This window comes from Mastomys coucha, unplaced genomic scaffold (assembly GCF_008632895.1).
Source record: "Mastomys coucha isolate ucsf_1 unplaced genomic scaffold, UCSF_Mcou_1 pScaffold21, whole genome shotgun sequence".
NCBI classification, from domain to species: domain Eukaryota; kingdom Metazoa; phylum Chordata; class Mammalia; order Rodentia; family Muridae; genus Mastomys; species Mastomys coucha.
Window position 1 is genome coordinate 112,333,449 of NW_022196904.1, and position 16,225 is coordinate 112,349,673.

Here is a 16,225-nt window from a genome sequence, read left to right on the forward strand (position 1 = left end):
TTTGACATTGTGGAATCCAATTTTTCATTTCTTCTAGGACTGGGCAGTCAAAATTTAGAAAGGGTACCACACAAGCAAATGAGAGTGGTATGCTTTAGCACCATGGACACTAGGCACAAGCCACAGGCAGGAAGTGAGGATGAACTCTCATCTCTAGCCCCAGCCTCTCCTCTGAGTGACAGTTCTGGCATCACAGTGGGGTTTATCTTCAGGGTGCTGCAGGCTCTCTAGAAAAGGGGCAGAGCTCTAAGTACAACACTCCACTCCACAAAGAAACACTCCACAGCTTGGTTCCATAGCAGAGTGAAAAATAAGGAAAGAGGAGCCTTCAGCAGATACACATTTTAAACACTTATTTTTTTATAGTGAGTGAGGATGTACCTAATCCTGTAGAGACTTGATGCTCCAGGAAAGGGGGATGCTGGAGGTGGGGGTGGGGAGCAACCTTTCAGAGGTAGAGAGGAGGGGGGAGGGGGTGAAGGACTCTGGGAGGGGGACAGGGAAGGGGACAACATTTGGAATGTAAAAAAATAAAATACTTAAAAAAAAAAAACTAAAAAAAGAGATTTTATTTTGTGTGTGTCTTCTCTGTATTCCTGTATGTGTATCACATGGATGCTTGGTATTCAAAGAGGTCAGAAGAGGATGTTGGATCCCCTGGAAATGGAGTTACAGATGGTTGTGAATGCAGGTGCTGGGAATTGAACCTAGGTCCTCTGCAAGAGGAACAAGTGCTCTTAACCTCTGAGCCATCTCTTCAGCCCAGACATACATATAAAAGATGGGGGAAAAATGTTCTAGGGGCATGTTTTCAGTGTAATTAACAAATAAAGTACTTCAAAGTGTTTTGGAGGTACAGGGCATGTTGAGGGAGATATTTGAGTTTACTTAGATGTGCATGTCATATGGACATGTTTTTGGTCTATTTCAGGGAGATACTTAATCTTGCTTAGATGTGCATGTCATATGGACATGTTTTTGGTCTATTTCAGGGAGATACTTGAGTTTGCTTAGATGTGCATGTCATATGGACATGTTTTTGGTCTAGTTCATGAGATCGTTGCAGCTCAGAGAGGCCTGAACTCACGATGCTCTTGCCTCAGCCTCAGAGAGGCCTGAACTCACGATGCTCTTGCCTCAGCCTCCTGAGTGCTGGGATTCTAAGCAGGCAGATACTGTGCCCAGTCCCAATGTCTTCTAAGCCAGAGATCACAGACCTCTAACTATCAAAGTCCCAGGCATCTACCAATGTCAGTGTCTACTTCTCTGTTATCTAGAAAAGCACCCTAGGTAGGGAGGGGGCACAAGAACAGCCATCTAGACTGACAGCCTCACGTAGGTCCAATTCTGCTCCTCCCAGGGGTCTTTCTCTTAGACAGGACAAGGGAATGTTCAGGCTCCTGGAAGTCATAGTTCCTGATGCACACACACACACACACACACACAGCCCTGAAAGTCACTGGGAGTCAGCTTCCCTGAGTCCAAGTCTTTCTGAACAGACCAGAAAGAGGTATCAAGACTGGAGCCTGTAAAGAGGCCTTAACCATGGATGGTCCTTACAGGTCCAGGCAGCTGGGCAGTCTTTCTTCACAGAGTGCATGCTGGCCTACAACTCATTATGTAGTTAAGGATGATCTTAAACACCTGATCCTTCTGCCTGTCACACCACACCTGCTTCCCCACTCCCACTCCCAAAGACTTGCTATGTACCTCAGGCTGGCCTTGAACTTATAACCCTCTGCCTCCCAAGTGCCGAAACTATCATTCTAGCATTTCTTTATTGTTTCAAATTCCTACAGACAAACACACAGGCATGTTCACACACGCACATATACACGCAAACACAAATGTATATGTACCAGAGTTTGCCTCCAAGAATTAGCAAGTTTTCATATAAACCACAGAATATATTTAATTCAAATTAAACATGAAACTAGAATACATTCGCTCTTTATCAAGTAGCAATTATAGTTTTGTTTTGTTTTGTTTTTTTAAAAAAGAACAGTATATTTCTCTCCATATTCTGGCGATCCACAAGGCACAACTCATATCCATTCTGATGAGGCGACAGAGCCAGCAGTCGCCAACAATGCTTGAGGTTCTGGGAGTTGGAGGAGACAGACTGTATTTAATACAAAATGATTCTGCAGCAAGTCTGAGGGACGGAAGCTCCCTCTGACACGTGAGAACCAAAGTCCAAGTAGCAGGAAGTAGGCAACTTGCATAATTAAGGTTTTATTAAATAGATAGGTAAGTCTCTTCTTAGTCACTCCCAGTGCTGTCTGAGCTGACAGCACCGACAAAGGCTTCCCATACATTTCTCGGCAGTAATACTCTTTCTGCTGTAGATATTTCTTTGTCCTGATAGTTTTTGGCATGATTTTCATCCTAGATAAGGCAAGCCAACTTCTTTACGACACAGGTCATTCAGCTTTGAGGACCGGCCCTCACCTTCTCCTTGGGCCGTGGGAGTCTAGTCCTTCAACGGTCAGACCTTCCTTCCCCCACTAAAAGCTTCTCACTGTTTGGTCTGCAGAGACAGAGGCTTGCCTGACCCAGTTCCACTCACTGGCATGGAGGGCCAGAGGCTGGCAAGTAGCTTTCTTCACAATGCAGTACTTTCTGTGTCATTGTCTATGTCCAGCAGGATGTGGCCAGGCACTTCTTTGCTTGCCAGATCTGGATGTATTTCAGGAAAAATGTTTCGAAGTGATTCAGAAACCCTAGAATTGGTGTCTGGACAAAAAACATGAAGAAACATGGTATCAATGAGAGTGAGGTCCAAAATGCCACCAACACATTGAGAAGGAGGCTGGAAGGTTCGAGTTAGCCCATGCACAAACACAGCCCTTTCCGGAGGTTTCAAGGCCTTGAGACCCTAGGCAGCAGTTGCCTACCACAGCTCACTGGGACTCCCGAGAGCCTGGGCAGCCGGAGGGATGTGACCCTTGAAGGATGCTTGCTCTGACTAAGGGCAATTCCACTCTCACCTAGGCCTCCGGTGCACTACCTGAGGGTTCCTAACAGCATCCACATTGCTGGGGTAGACTGCCCTAGGAAGAACTCTCCTCTGAGGCTGCAAGTGTCACCTCTGGGCGGTAAAGCTGTGACCTCAACCTGCACTGAATCAAAGCTTGGATTGAGTCATTCTGGGGTGCAGGGACCGACTGTCCTTTGCACTGTAGGATCCTAGGTAGACTCTGGCAGCTTTTACCAACCAGATGTTGGTGGCATATAGCCTACTGACCTCCAGAGACAACCTGAAATGTCTCCAGGTACTGTTAAGTGTATCCTGTGGGACACATTCACCTCTGTGACAACAACTTCAGTAGACCACCAAATCTCTAAATACTATTTTTGTAATACTAATACACTGAAATCTCTTTTTATGTCTTCTTAGATTGACTGAAAAGTCCTTCAGTAAGATGGCACATATACAGGCCTTAAGCCACTGCCCTCCCCTTCCATGCTCATTCACCACAGCTCTCTTCCAGACTACCACATGCTCGGTCCTGCTCTGCTGCTGAGGATACACCAGTGAGCGAGACAGATGCAGCCTTGATGAGACCCATAGGTAAGCCAGGAGACTGGTTTCTTCCCCTTCCGCAGAGCCCTTCCTGGCCTCTCTCCGCATAGTTCTGAGCTGTAGGTTTACTTTTCCTAGGTCAAGAAACTTGTGCTTGTACCCTAACTAGGAGAAATTTTTAGATTATGGAGGTGCCAAGGAATTGAAGGGGCCAGGTGCTCTGCGCCATTCCAGACACTTCAGATTTATAGGAACTCAAAAACCAATTGAATGGGCCTGAATCTCATGGGCAGTCTGTGTGCACAGAATTAAGGCCATCTCAGACTTGTGGTTCACACAGGGCAAGGACATCTCTGTCTTGTTCAGTGCTTACAGCCATGACTGGCACAAAACAGACCCTATAAAGCTAGGCAGTGGATGGACAGATAAATAGTGCAAACACCTTTGCAAGACTCCCTTTTCACAGCCTCAGGCAGAGAGGTGGCCATGACTCAAGGCAGCAGTGAACAAGAAAATCATCGCAAACTCAGTCTCTGCCTCTATAACTCTGCCTACTACAGATGCCATTGCCAGCCCAGGGAGCTCACAAGGACTAAGGGACAGGCATGAGCTGGTGGAGCATACAGAGTGCAAATGCACAGTAATCAGACTTGCCGATACCTCTGCTCGTGTGCCAGCTGTTCCAGAGGACAAGCTGACTCTTCTTTTCCTAATCCATCCAGACACACTTTTTAAAAATTAATTTCTTTTTTAAATACAGGGTTTCTCTGGGTAGCCCTGGGTGTTCTGGAACTTGATCTGTAGACCAGGCCAGCCTTGAACTCAGAGATCTGCCTGCTTCTGCCTCCCAAGTGCTGGGATTAAAGGTGTGTGTCACCAGTGCCTGGAGTATATATCACTTCTTAATTTGTACTTTTCTGAAATTCTCTACTTATAATGAAAACAATAACACATTAGGACAAAACCCATGTGGTGAGGCATAAGGGACATGGCTTTCTTCTGCCTTCTGTCTGTCTGATCTGCCATCCCATTCTCTCTCATTCTCATAGAAATTGTTTTGTGACAGTGAACAATGGAGTATGTGCAGGGAGGTAAGATGGGCTGTACTACGTGCAGGGCTAGTTTCTGGAAGGACAGCAAACATGGCGGTGCCTCTGTTGCAGAGTGAAGACACGTGCATTCCGCAGTGAGGGTGACTATCATACCACATCAGTGAGCTGCTGTACACACTGAACCAGCATTAGCTCCACTGTGGAGACTAGGGGCATCACTATATCAAGGTGACATGCCAGCACAGGTCATACACAAAGCAAAGACAGCATGTCTGGGCTCTCTGAACCTCACTGTGTTTTCCACCTCCAGAGGGCCATGCGCATCCTCTGTGAGAATCCCAAAGGAGAAGACATTGTCTGAGGAGATACTGGCTGAAGTTGTGAACACCGAGTCCACTGCAGGAGAGAAAAATGTCACTTTAGAAGACACCCTCAAGCCTTCTTTTTCCCTCTTTTAATGATTCTACACATCTCCAAGAGTAAATATTTTGCTTGGAGTTAAGATCATATTAAAGATAATTTAAAGATGATAACAAGAAACCCAGAAAAGAGCATCAGGTAACAGGTCTTGCTTGGCCTCAAGTTATAGGGAGGACAGTGAGATAGACCTGGAATCCTGACAAATGGAACTCGATCTTTCTTGAGTGACTATCTTATTTTGGGAGACAGGCCTTCAAGGGGCAGGACTGGCACTCTAGAGTTTACAGTATGGGTCTAGAAGAATTTTTCACTCCAATAATTTTGATTATGTGCTTTATTTATGATTATTTGCAACCATTTTCTTCAAAAATGCTATTTTGACATCAACTCATATAAGCACCAGATCTAGACACACCCTGGAAAACAACCCAATGCAAAGTGAAGCCCCAAACATCACTGCTGCCACCTAGCCTCTCTCAGGTCTGAAAGCCCTGGACCCCTTAGCAAGTTCTGGTCTGTGAACAATAGAATGAGGTTCTCAACCTTCCTACTACTGTGAGCCTTTAATATAGTCCTTCATGTGGTGACCTTCAGCTATAAAAGTATATTCATTGCTACCTCATAACTGTAATTTTGCTACTACTATCAACTATGATGTAAAATCTGTGTTTTCTGATGGTCTTTTGGTGTTGCAACTCACAGGTTGAGAACCACTGGTCTAGTTAAAGGAGGGATTATACTCAATCTCACTGAATGTCTGACTTTCCATGAATATGCCATCTACATATTAAACTGCAACTAGAAGCAGAAATCCAGTCAATGTCCAGCTAAAAGTAATAATAGCATACTTGACTGATGAAATAGTGAGTCTATATTCCTATTTGGGCAATGGTTACAAAATGCAAAGGAAAATCCTAATGCTGGGATAAAATTCACACAGGGCAAATGAGATCATGTACTTCCCTGCCTTCAGAAAACGGACTGAGACAGCCTTTAAAGGCTGGCTAGAAGCAGACTTCTGCAACTAGAAAATAAAGATCTGAATACTCAGGTGGTGCCTGTGACCTCTTGTCTCTCTCTGGGTCCTACAAGCCCTAGTCTGGCATGTAATATGATAAGAGATAACTATCATTCGCTCACCCACTGCTATTATGGGCTGTTAGAACCTTTCTTATTTCATCTGATTTAATCCCTTTACCCATTTTATGTTGACCCTTGACACATCAGCCAGGTTGTGCCTCCCCAGGAGTGTCTCCCATGCTACAGCACATGCTCTGTCTATTACATCTCAAGCCTGCTAGCAGAGGAAAGAATGCAAATGAAGGCGTGACAAGGCCAGCCCAGTGACCACCTGCTAAAGTCCGTGAACACATTTAGTCCTTAGAGCAAGCATGGACACGGCCAGCCCTCCTTAGTCATGCACTATTAGTAGGGGTGCGGGCAGGCAGGGTTAGGGTGACTTGGTTAGTGACAGCCATTAGTGCACAAATACGATCGTAAAGTAGCAAAAATGCTTTGGCCAATCAGTTGCCTTTTCCTTACCATTAAACATTCCAATTTCAGTTCTTACTGAATATGGCAGGTCATACATCTAAATTATTTAATAAAACGTTTATATTAGAATACTCTTTGCTAAAATCCTACTGCTTTACAGAGTTACAATGAGAGCCTGACATTTAGGATGGCCCAGCTCCTTCTCCAGAGCTCTGAGACTGAGCTTTGAAGAGGAGAGGGAGCCACTAAGTCAGCGTGGCAGTGTGCCCTGCCCACAAGTGTTCACTCAAGCCCTAACGCCTGAAGCGTTAAGTTAAATGATGCAAAGGTGAGATGTTTCCAGGAATTTTTCCGAAGTTCCCCAAATTAGAGCATGTCATGATAAAAGGCTGTGCCGTACACTTTACCTTGAAAACCCTAGGACTAGACCCAAGAAGAGCCACAAACAGCATGATCCATGCTAGGGGACTCCTACAGTCCACATGCTAGCCTTCCATACATTCCCAAGTGTGTGCAGGCTGGGGACGTTAAGATACCTTAGGTTAATGCTACAATACACAGGAAATTACAAGGACCCTGGATTTCTTGTGCTAAGAAAATTTATAGCAAAGATTAAAAAAAAAACTAGGTAACATCTTAGATTATTTTTAAAAGTAAAATTTTACCTCACTATAAAGTGTAGTGCCTAATAAATCAATTAAAACAATCTTTTGGCAATAAATACACATACACGGCAATACCATGGGTAGCCAAGGTATTACAAAATAGGCATATTTCTGGTTTGCAGAGTTCTCTAATCTAGTTAAAAAGAACTGAGTAAAATTTTGGTGTCCTAAGCATTGAAGTGTTAAAAGACTTACCTTAACTAAGGTTTAGTCACTCAACTAATGGATTAATTATCAGGTCCTGAGGAAAGCAGATGAATGCCTATATCCTCCACCATTTCAAGCTTGAACTAAGCTGTGAACACTTACACTATATATCTTACAAAAGGCTAAGGGCACTGAATAAAGCAACTGTACCAGACGGGAGCCTTCTGCTGCCCAATATATGCCCAAAGGTCTGTTCAGGTGAGCCTCAGTGTGTCTTTTAAAAGCTCATACAGCTTAGGAAAGCAAAATGTAAGCATGCTGGATGCAGAGGGCATAAAGGGAGCTCAGGGGAGGATTATCCGGGAAGTTTGGAGGGGCTGAGAGTTTTAGCCATCAATTAAGAAGCTCCATGCAGTTACCTTGCACTTAAGATACAAAATTAAAAATTAAAGCACAAAACACAGGGATGCATAATTTTCTGTGTTGATGGTACCCTGGTCCTCTTCTGTTGGATAATGACAGGTAAATGGTACTGAGAAGAGCAGAACACTGGGAGAGGCTAACCCAAAGGAAGAAATGGAACAATACAGCATCTTATCTGAGGACTTCAAACTGAGATCTCACCCTAGTGAAAGCCACTTCTTAGATTTGTGGTAAATCCAAAGCTCAAACTTCTGATGGGACAAAAGGCACAACTATATGCTACAGAACGGATGGCTGACTGTTGGCCACGGCATGGGGTCACATGGCCACTCTGAGCACAAAGTCAAAAGCACACACAGAACATGGCTAAGCGGGGTTGCTTGTAGCTGCAGTTCAAACTGCTGGGGTTACAGACCTTAGTTCTGGAAACCTTCCCCACCTGTGAGGGCACCGGGAAGGGCATCTAGTGGGAAACACACAGCAAAGAAACCAATGTGGCTTTGTGCTATTCAAGTAAACAACCTGCTGTCATAGAAACGGTTACTAGCTACTGGTAACATACCTTAAACTATGCATTATATTCCTGGAAAAAAATCTTTTTGTAGTTAGTTAACTTATTATTTTGGGTTTAGTATTGGGTTATCACCTGCTGAGAAGCCACTTGTAAGGGCTGGAGAGCTCAGTGGCTTCTACTAGCATGCTCCCATATAGGACAACCCACAGCAAGGTTGCGGTAATTAAAAGCAAGCTGCTGTTAAGAAATGATGCACAGCCCACATGACCATTAAAAACACTAAAGAACCCATTATTTTTCAAACTAAATAGAGAGCCTAGTACCCAGGTGGAAACATTCTTCCTATAATTAAATAAAATGATCACGTTTTATAGGACTATCTATTAAAACATCCAACAAGGTAGCTCTACAATGTACAATCAACTTCATGCTTAGGGCAGATCCATGGGGATGATGGGAAAATCTCCAGTCACCCCCACTACGGCATTTGAGGCTAGCACAGTGATATGACCTGCCCAGAAGATCTGCCTTCCCAGAGCATTTGATTTAGCACAGACGGTGCTTTCTGAAATTCTCCACTTAGTATATGCACTTTTAGAATAAGTCCAGTGTGACCTGGAACTTTGTGGATGAGGCTCCTGTCTCCAAGTACTGGCCACTATGCCCAGCTTGTGAGAAGTAACTGACTATGAACTCCATGTCCATACTGTACAATACATTCCACCTGGACTTAAAGGCATTTGACTTTATAATATATAAATGAAGATAGTCTTACACCTAGAAGAATACTACGGGCTTTGTGATCTGTGCCACGGTTTTCATCTTTGCTGGCTTGATATAAACTGCCACTGTGGACATGCCTGACCTGGCTTGGGTTGACTGTCCTCAAGGGGAGCCCAAGAGAACACTGGAGTACCTGCTACTCACCAGTGACGATTCTGGAAGCTGTGGGCACTGAGGGTGTGAGGCCACCATCCCCCGTCTGGGTGCCAGGTGGATGCGGGGGTGGTGGCACACTAGGTCGGTTGCGGGGCTTGGGCACCGGCCGTGGTCTTGGGAGGGTTCCGTGCAGCTGTGTGGTCTCACTCTGTGATGGATTCTGCTTGGCCAGGGGTGGAGTGTTAGGTGGTGTGGGGGTTTGAGGTGGTGTGGGGCCCGGCTCTGGTCCCTGTTCCCCCAACCGAGGCTGTGTGGGGGGCTGTGGTGGTGGGTGGCTGGGCGCCTGGATGGGAGGCAGGCTGCTGGAGCAGCGGCGCATGCCTGGGGTCTGCTGCTGCTGCTGCTGCTGCTGCTGAGGTGGTGATGGGCTTCGGGCACTTGGCTTTGGGGATGTGCCTGTGCCAGGAGAGCTCTGTCCTCCAGGGTGGCCAGGAGGTGGGTTTCCTGGTTTGGGGGGGGCAGGGGCAGGTTTCTTCACAGCTGCACAGAAGAGAGAAAACAGGGTCAGTAAGAGCAGGGGTTAGGACTGGGTGTGGTTATGGGAGGGGTACAGATGTACCAGGAGGGGCCTGCTGTATGAGCCCCCAGCTCTAGACCTGTCCACTCCCAAGAACACTTCGCAAACAAAAAGACATAGAAACCAAGGAAAAACAGAACCCTTCCCAACCTGGGGATGCTAAGGAGCCAGGAAAACTCTTGTGCCAAGGTGTCTCTTGGGCAGGAAGTGGAAGGCAAGATGGGCATTATGGACAAATGGAAGAGCTGAATCCCGTGTGAAATTAATAACACTGATACTGGTGTCTCGGGTGTGACAAATGGGGGCGATAAAGCCAGACAGTAACAATGGAGTAACAGGCATAGTGGGAATAGAACAGTAAACTTAAACTAGTCCAAAAAAGCAATTCATGTAAAAAGTTAAGTGTATGATATATATACAGGTCTTAGTGACCTGTCAGTTTACAAGTTCAAAAGGAAGAAACCTCAGTTTAAGGGAGGCTACATACCCATACAAAACAGAAAATCGAGGGCTTCTTCGTGGCCCTTTTCCAGAGTCCCCACGCACTTTGACTTTAAAGTATGGGAACAAACCCAGGAGGGAAGAACAGAGGCAGCCCACCTCCATTCACAATTGCCCAAGCATTTTCGGTAGGGTCTGACTGAGGTAGGTGTCAGGGAGGGTAGCCACTGCGGATTGAACCTAGGGGCCCCTCCATCCTAGGCATGCATTCTACCACTGGGCTACATTCTCCCCTCAGACCCTGACTTTGGTTGTGACTCATGGAAATTCTACCAATCCTGGACACAGTCTAGATAGAATCAAATACAAACGAGCCTACATCTATTTCCCTAAAATGAACTGAATCACAATCCCTGCTCTGAGGCCAGCTTAGATCTGAACAGAATCTGGCAGTAAAAAGAGGATGGTGGGGGCAAAGAGGAGCATCTTGAACACTTTCCGTTTCTCCTAGGTCACACTGAGAACCCTGATACAGGAGGAATCAGAGGACAGAAATAAGTAGGCACCACTCATCTGTAAACCAGGCCACTTATGTCCATCTACTCATCTCACTAGATCACTGTGGGACTAGCCCAGAGTGGAATCTGGCAGGTTATTTTCTAACAATTGCATGGCTAATAGGCAATGGAATAGATTCAAGCCCATCTCAAATGGTCTCCCCTGATTCTTTTTCCTCCTCTGCCTTCCCACACTGCTTTTCTTCCTATTCACAGGGCCCAGCAAGAGGGTTTACATGGTGTTTGCTCTGATATACTGGCCTAGAACTCTGAGCCCAGCAACTTGTAAAATCTTTCCCCCCCCCTACAGAAACAACAGTCAACTTAAAAAGGAAAGGCTCTTTGGAATATAAGCCACATTCTGGTTGACGTAAGCAATGAGGAAGAGGAGGAAGAGGAGGAGGAAAAAGAAAAAGAGAAAAAGAAGGGGAGGGTGAGGGCGAGGAGGAGAAGTCTGGTTTTCTGCTCTAAGCAGTATTAACTATAAACTCACACTGGAGATGAACTCATGCCTGACATTTACAATGCAGAAGACTCAGGTGAAGAAGCCAGAAAACAGTGCACAGGGCAGCTGGGCTGTAGAAAAAAGGACCATGACGGAGGTGCTGGGATGCTCAGATGCAGGCGGGCAGAATAAAACTTGTCCTGCCAGGCCTTCTGGGTTCTGGGGAGTTATCTCTCCAAAAGCAGAGCTGGACTATAGGGAGGACTGCAGTCAGGACAGATGGAGAGGAGTATAGGACAGGAGAGCAATAAGGTTGAAGGGGGTCCGTGACCACACCAGAACTGAGCTTGCCTTCCTGCTTAAAAAGTGTATTAATGTTCATTAGTGTTTGTGGAGTGCTTTAGAAAGAGTACATATGCTGCGGAGGAGGGGGAGGGGCACAAGCTCATAATGCTAGTGCTCAGGACGCTGAGGTTGGAATACTGTGAGCGTGTGAGGCTAGCCTGGGCTATATAGCGAGATCCTGTCTCAGAAAAAAAAAAATACAACAATGAATTTAATACTTACAATGCTCCTTCATTTTTGACCCTCCTTGTATTTTTAATTCTATGTACAATTAGGACACATTAGAAAAGGTCAAGTTAGCATCCTGTAAGCAGTGTGTATCTTTAGGCTAGAGCTAGAACACATACTCTGGAGTACAGGGTCTTTTTCATCTTCTACAATACCCTTGCATTAAGAGTGGTATCGAAGATATAGGTCAGATCTCCTGGATTCCTCTCCTGTGGCCACTGCCACCTTCCCTGGGTCACTGCAACAGTCAGTGGCTCTTTCTGACAACACTGCCTATAGCCTGCCTGCTGTCTCCCCACTCCATTCCAGGCAGCTCTACTGTTCAGCTGCCCTGCTCCAGTGTTCAGCTGGTTTTGTGGTGAGAACTGAACAATCCTTTCAAGCTGTCCCCACTTCATACTAGAGCCTGATGCCTCTCACAGGCCATCAGTCAGTACCTCACAATCCCCATTACAGCACGGGGCCAGGACAAGTGAGAATCTAATGACTAGAGCATGGCCATAAAGAAAGGGTTCAAAGCAAGCAAGGGGGTAGCATAGGTCCTGTCACCGGAGCCCCTGCAGCCCACATGCCTGAGTGTGAGCATCTCTTGTCATCTCTGAGCTCTGGTAGAAAAGAGGCCTCACAGTCTGTCATGCATTGCTCTAAGGGCTGATTCTGGAGAATGAGCTGCAGCTTCTCTGAAGTTTGGCAACTCATGCCTACCGTTCTCTTAGTCCACCTCTCCCTGAGGGCCACTGTGCACTCCTGTGAGCATGTGTGCAGAAGTCAGCTTAGTGCTGGGTTTTCAGTTCCCCGCCCCCGAGTCTGTGTGTTGGGACTGTAACTCTCAGTGGGAGGCCTAAGGGAAGCACTTCATGAATCGTTCCTGCCTTTGGCTCCCTGGCTCTCCTGCAGCCCCCTTCACTTCTGTTTTGTACCAGGGGTTGAAGCAGCATAAGGCTTCACCATAAGATTGACACCACGTTACCCTTGGATTTCCCAGCCTCCAGGACTATAAATCCCTTTATAAGTCAGACAGTCTTCGTGTGACTACTCTGCAGCATGGTATCCGTGTCCTCCTCATTACTACCTGGAGGTTTTCCAATGGTAGAGGACTGTCTTTCCCCAGTCTTAATTTCAGAGAGATATAAAAAAATACAAACTCAGAAACATGCTTCAGCATACATGTGCCCCCTTGCTATGTTAAACTCACTGTTTCTTGAGCAACCAGGATGATAAGACAGTTTGAGGTGAGAATCTTTCACCTGTTAGTAAACACGGTAGGTCAACATGGACTTTAACTGGCTGGACCTGCAGTAAGGGGTGTGGCTTTCCTCGGGCCTTATTGTTGGAACACAACCCTCTCTAGACCATGGCTTCCCCACTTCAGCAGCACTAGCAGCTGTGCCGTACACTGCCACTGCTTATAGCATCTCTGCCTCTGTTCCCTAACTGTTGTCACTTCCTGCTGTTTGTGACAACGCAAACCACCTCCAGACACCAACAAAGGTTCAGAGTCGGGGACTGTGGCAGTTTGAATGAGAACGCTCCCCACAGGGTCATATGTTTGAATCCTTAGTCACCAGCTAGTGGAAGTTTGTAGGAATAGGAGATGTGTCACTGGAGGTGGCCCTGAGGCTTCAAAGGCTCACCCCAGGCCCAGTGTCCATCTGTCTGCCTGTTTGCTGCCTTTAGACCAGGATGTAAAGCACTCAGCTACTGCTCCAGCTTGTCTGCTTCCTGCCATGATAATCATGGACTAACCTAACCCTTTGAAACTGTAAGCAAACCCCTCAATGAAATGCTTTCTTTTGTAAGAATTGCCTTTACCATGGTGTCTCCTCACAGCAATAGAATACTGACTAAGGTAAGGATAAAGTTAGTCCCAGTTTTTCTAGACCCCTGAGGTACCCAGAGCTCTAAAGCACATGAGCTTACTGAATGCCATCTCTGGCAGGCACACATGTGGGTAAGACAGGTAAGAACTGAGCTCACTAAGATCTTGGGGAGAATGATAATGAACTAAACTAAAGATTTACAAATTCAGGTCAAGAAAGACACCCAGCAGCTAGAACACAATGTGTTACCTCAGGCAGGTAAAGCACTTGCTACACAAGTGTAAGGACTGGTGCCCATGGAAAGCCAGGCACAGGAGCACACCTGTGATGCTCCTCCAATGGAGAGATGGGAGGTAGAGATGAGAGAATCCCCAGAATTCCCCTGGGCAGCTGACCTAGCATACACAGTGGAAAAACAGGTGGAAGGTGAGGACAAAACCCAAGGCTGTCTTTTGACCCTACATGTGCACTGTGGCACAGGGCTGGGAAGAATCACAGACAAAAGAAAAATAAATGCTCTAAAAAAACAAACAAACAAAAACAAAAAACAAAAACCCAAAGAGTGGCATGACAGAAATGGCTTGTGTCTGTGGGAGAGACGGGTTGCTGACATGGCTTCTTTGTGTTTCAGAGCAATGCCCTGGCTGCTGGGCTGAGGAGGGCAAAGGAGACAGGTGGAACTGTTTAGATCATATTACTCCAAAACCAGAAACCCCTGGCCCTGCAGGTCTGGTTCACAAAGTTTAGTATCAGAGAGAATTCTCACACTCTCCCCAAGCACAAGGAACGTGGGACACTTACCTCGACGCAGAGTGTGCGGGCTGGGACCAGCTGCACTGTGAGGTGTGCCCACTGAGAGCTGATGGGAGTTGCCACCTGTCTGGGCCTGGTTTGGGACCGTGGTCATCTGGTTGCTGTTTCTTCCTGCTGCAGGGGCAGCTGTAGGCACAGAGTCTTTGGGTTTTGGAGGACTGAGAGGGGTAAGGATGAAGTTAGAGGTCAGAGGTCAGGCATTCCCTGGTAAAAAGCTAAGCACAATAAAAGAGAGTTCATCCTTGTAGGGGGGGTTGGGACTGTGAAGTTTGAGGACGTCTTACAGATATCAAGTCAAGGCTGTGGCAGCCCTGTTTATGAAATGGCATTAAACCCTAGCTGTCAACACCTTCCTGGGCACCATAAGTCCCTTCTCATAACAACCAAGGCTGTGGAGAAGCTAGGGACTGCTGGATATGCTGTACTATCTGGAGAATGGCAGATAAAACAGTGTCTAATACAACGAGCTTTGTTTTTAAGATCTGTGTGTGTGCTACATGTATGCAGGTGCGTGCTGACATTAGAGGAGGACTAGAGTTACAGGTGGTTGCAAGCCAGTGGGTGGTGGGAATTGAGTTCTGGTCCTCTGGAAGAGTATCAAGTATTTTAAGCACTGAGCCATCTCTCCAGCCCTACAGAAAAAGTTTTAAAAATTAACTGAAACATAGTCAGCTGGATTTATGTATATAAGAACCCAGAGAGATGAAGATTGTCTGAAATTTTAAACAACTCAAATTTGGCAGATAAGTAGACATTTACTCAGAGACTAGGGATTTTGAGATTCCCTGCAACAGACTAAGTTTCAGCTACTTTGCCACAGAAATTAAGGCCAAGCATTTCAGAGCATGCCCAGCAAGCCCCACGCTCTGTTTTGCGTGTACTTAAACTGGGTGTTATTTTAAGAAAATGAGGCTTGGGGAGTTTTTACTAGCTGTTGTACAAAAGTGACAATCACAAAGTAACTCTGATTAGAAAGGGCTTAACTGTCATCAGTCATCTGGACTGAGCTCTGACAAGCTGCCTGATGGCCCAGCCTAAAGCTGATAGCATCAGGGTAAGGGGCCAACCCAGGCCTCCTACTTCCTGGCTCACAGCTTTCCATACCAAAGATTACATTTTGTCAAGGTCACCAAAGGGCAGATGTCACTGAAGTGTACACAAAAATATTTCAAGTATAGAAACTAGAAGGGAGACTGATGGCTGACACACATTTCTCTTTCTACAGATGACTGACTACTTCCTTAAATATTCAGCTTTGGTTAAACAAACTGAATGTCATGAGGAAATTGGCTTATACAGCCAGACAAACAAAAACCATTTACTCTAAAACCAAGGCCCACATGTCGGAGTGGTCACTGATAGCATGGCACCTCCAGTACATTCATAAAGCACAGCCAAGACTTCTTGACTGAAAGATGGACCTCCCTAGATTACAGGTGCGAGGAGGACTCACGGATGAACATAAGCACTGAGTCCAGCTATGGTGACCTGGGCTCTCTCTGAAGTCTACTGACATACCATGCGAGTGCTCCGACCTGAGCTACATCCTCAGCCTTACACTTTAGTTTTTACTTTGAGACAAGGTCTCACTGTTACCCAGACTGGCTTTGAACTTGTAATTATTCTTCCTTCCAAGTAACTGGGATTATGGGCTAAACCACCAGCACAGGCCTATCCTAGCTTATCACCAATCAAAAAGATGCAATCAGAGTTCTCCAAGAGAAATCCATCTGTGTGATAAACCATGGATGGGTAAACAGGCTTTGTTTTGTGCACATTTACTGCACATATATGCACATTTGTACATTTGTAACCATGTGGCACTGTGTGGCCAGCCAAAGATGTGGACTAAAACAATGACAATTCACAAGTCAGCACT

General features: G+C 45.9%; 1 protein-coding gene across 9 annotated transcripts in view; it reads right to left on the reverse strand.

Moving 5' to 3' along the window:
• Window positions 1-1,886: 1,886 nt before the first annotated feature.
• The window catches only part of Arhgap17 (Rho GTPase activating protein 17), an 88,811-nt gene continuing 74,472 nt past the window's right edge, over window positions 1,887-16,225 (reverse strand). For 2 of the 9 annotated variants that reach the window (XM_031388192.1, XM_031388197.1), the window contains 4 exons: window positions 14,335-14,504; window positions 9,169-9,660; window positions 8,167-8,190; window positions 1,887-2,736 (listed from right to left, as the gene is read on the reverse strand). In XM_031388192.1, the coding sequence (XP_031244052.1) occupies window positions 2,606-2,736; window positions 8,167-8,190; window positions 9,169-9,660; window positions 14,335-14,504 (817 nt within the window). In that variant the 3' untranslated portion in view covers window positions 1,887-2,605. Of the gene's footprint in view, window positions 2,737-6,540; window positions 6,590-8,142; window positions 8,191-9,168; window positions 9,661-14,334; window positions 14,505-16,225 lie in introns of all 9 variants that reach the window. The other 7 variants (XM_031388194.1, XM_031388199.1, XM_031388193.1 and 4 more) reach the window with 5 other exon arrangements.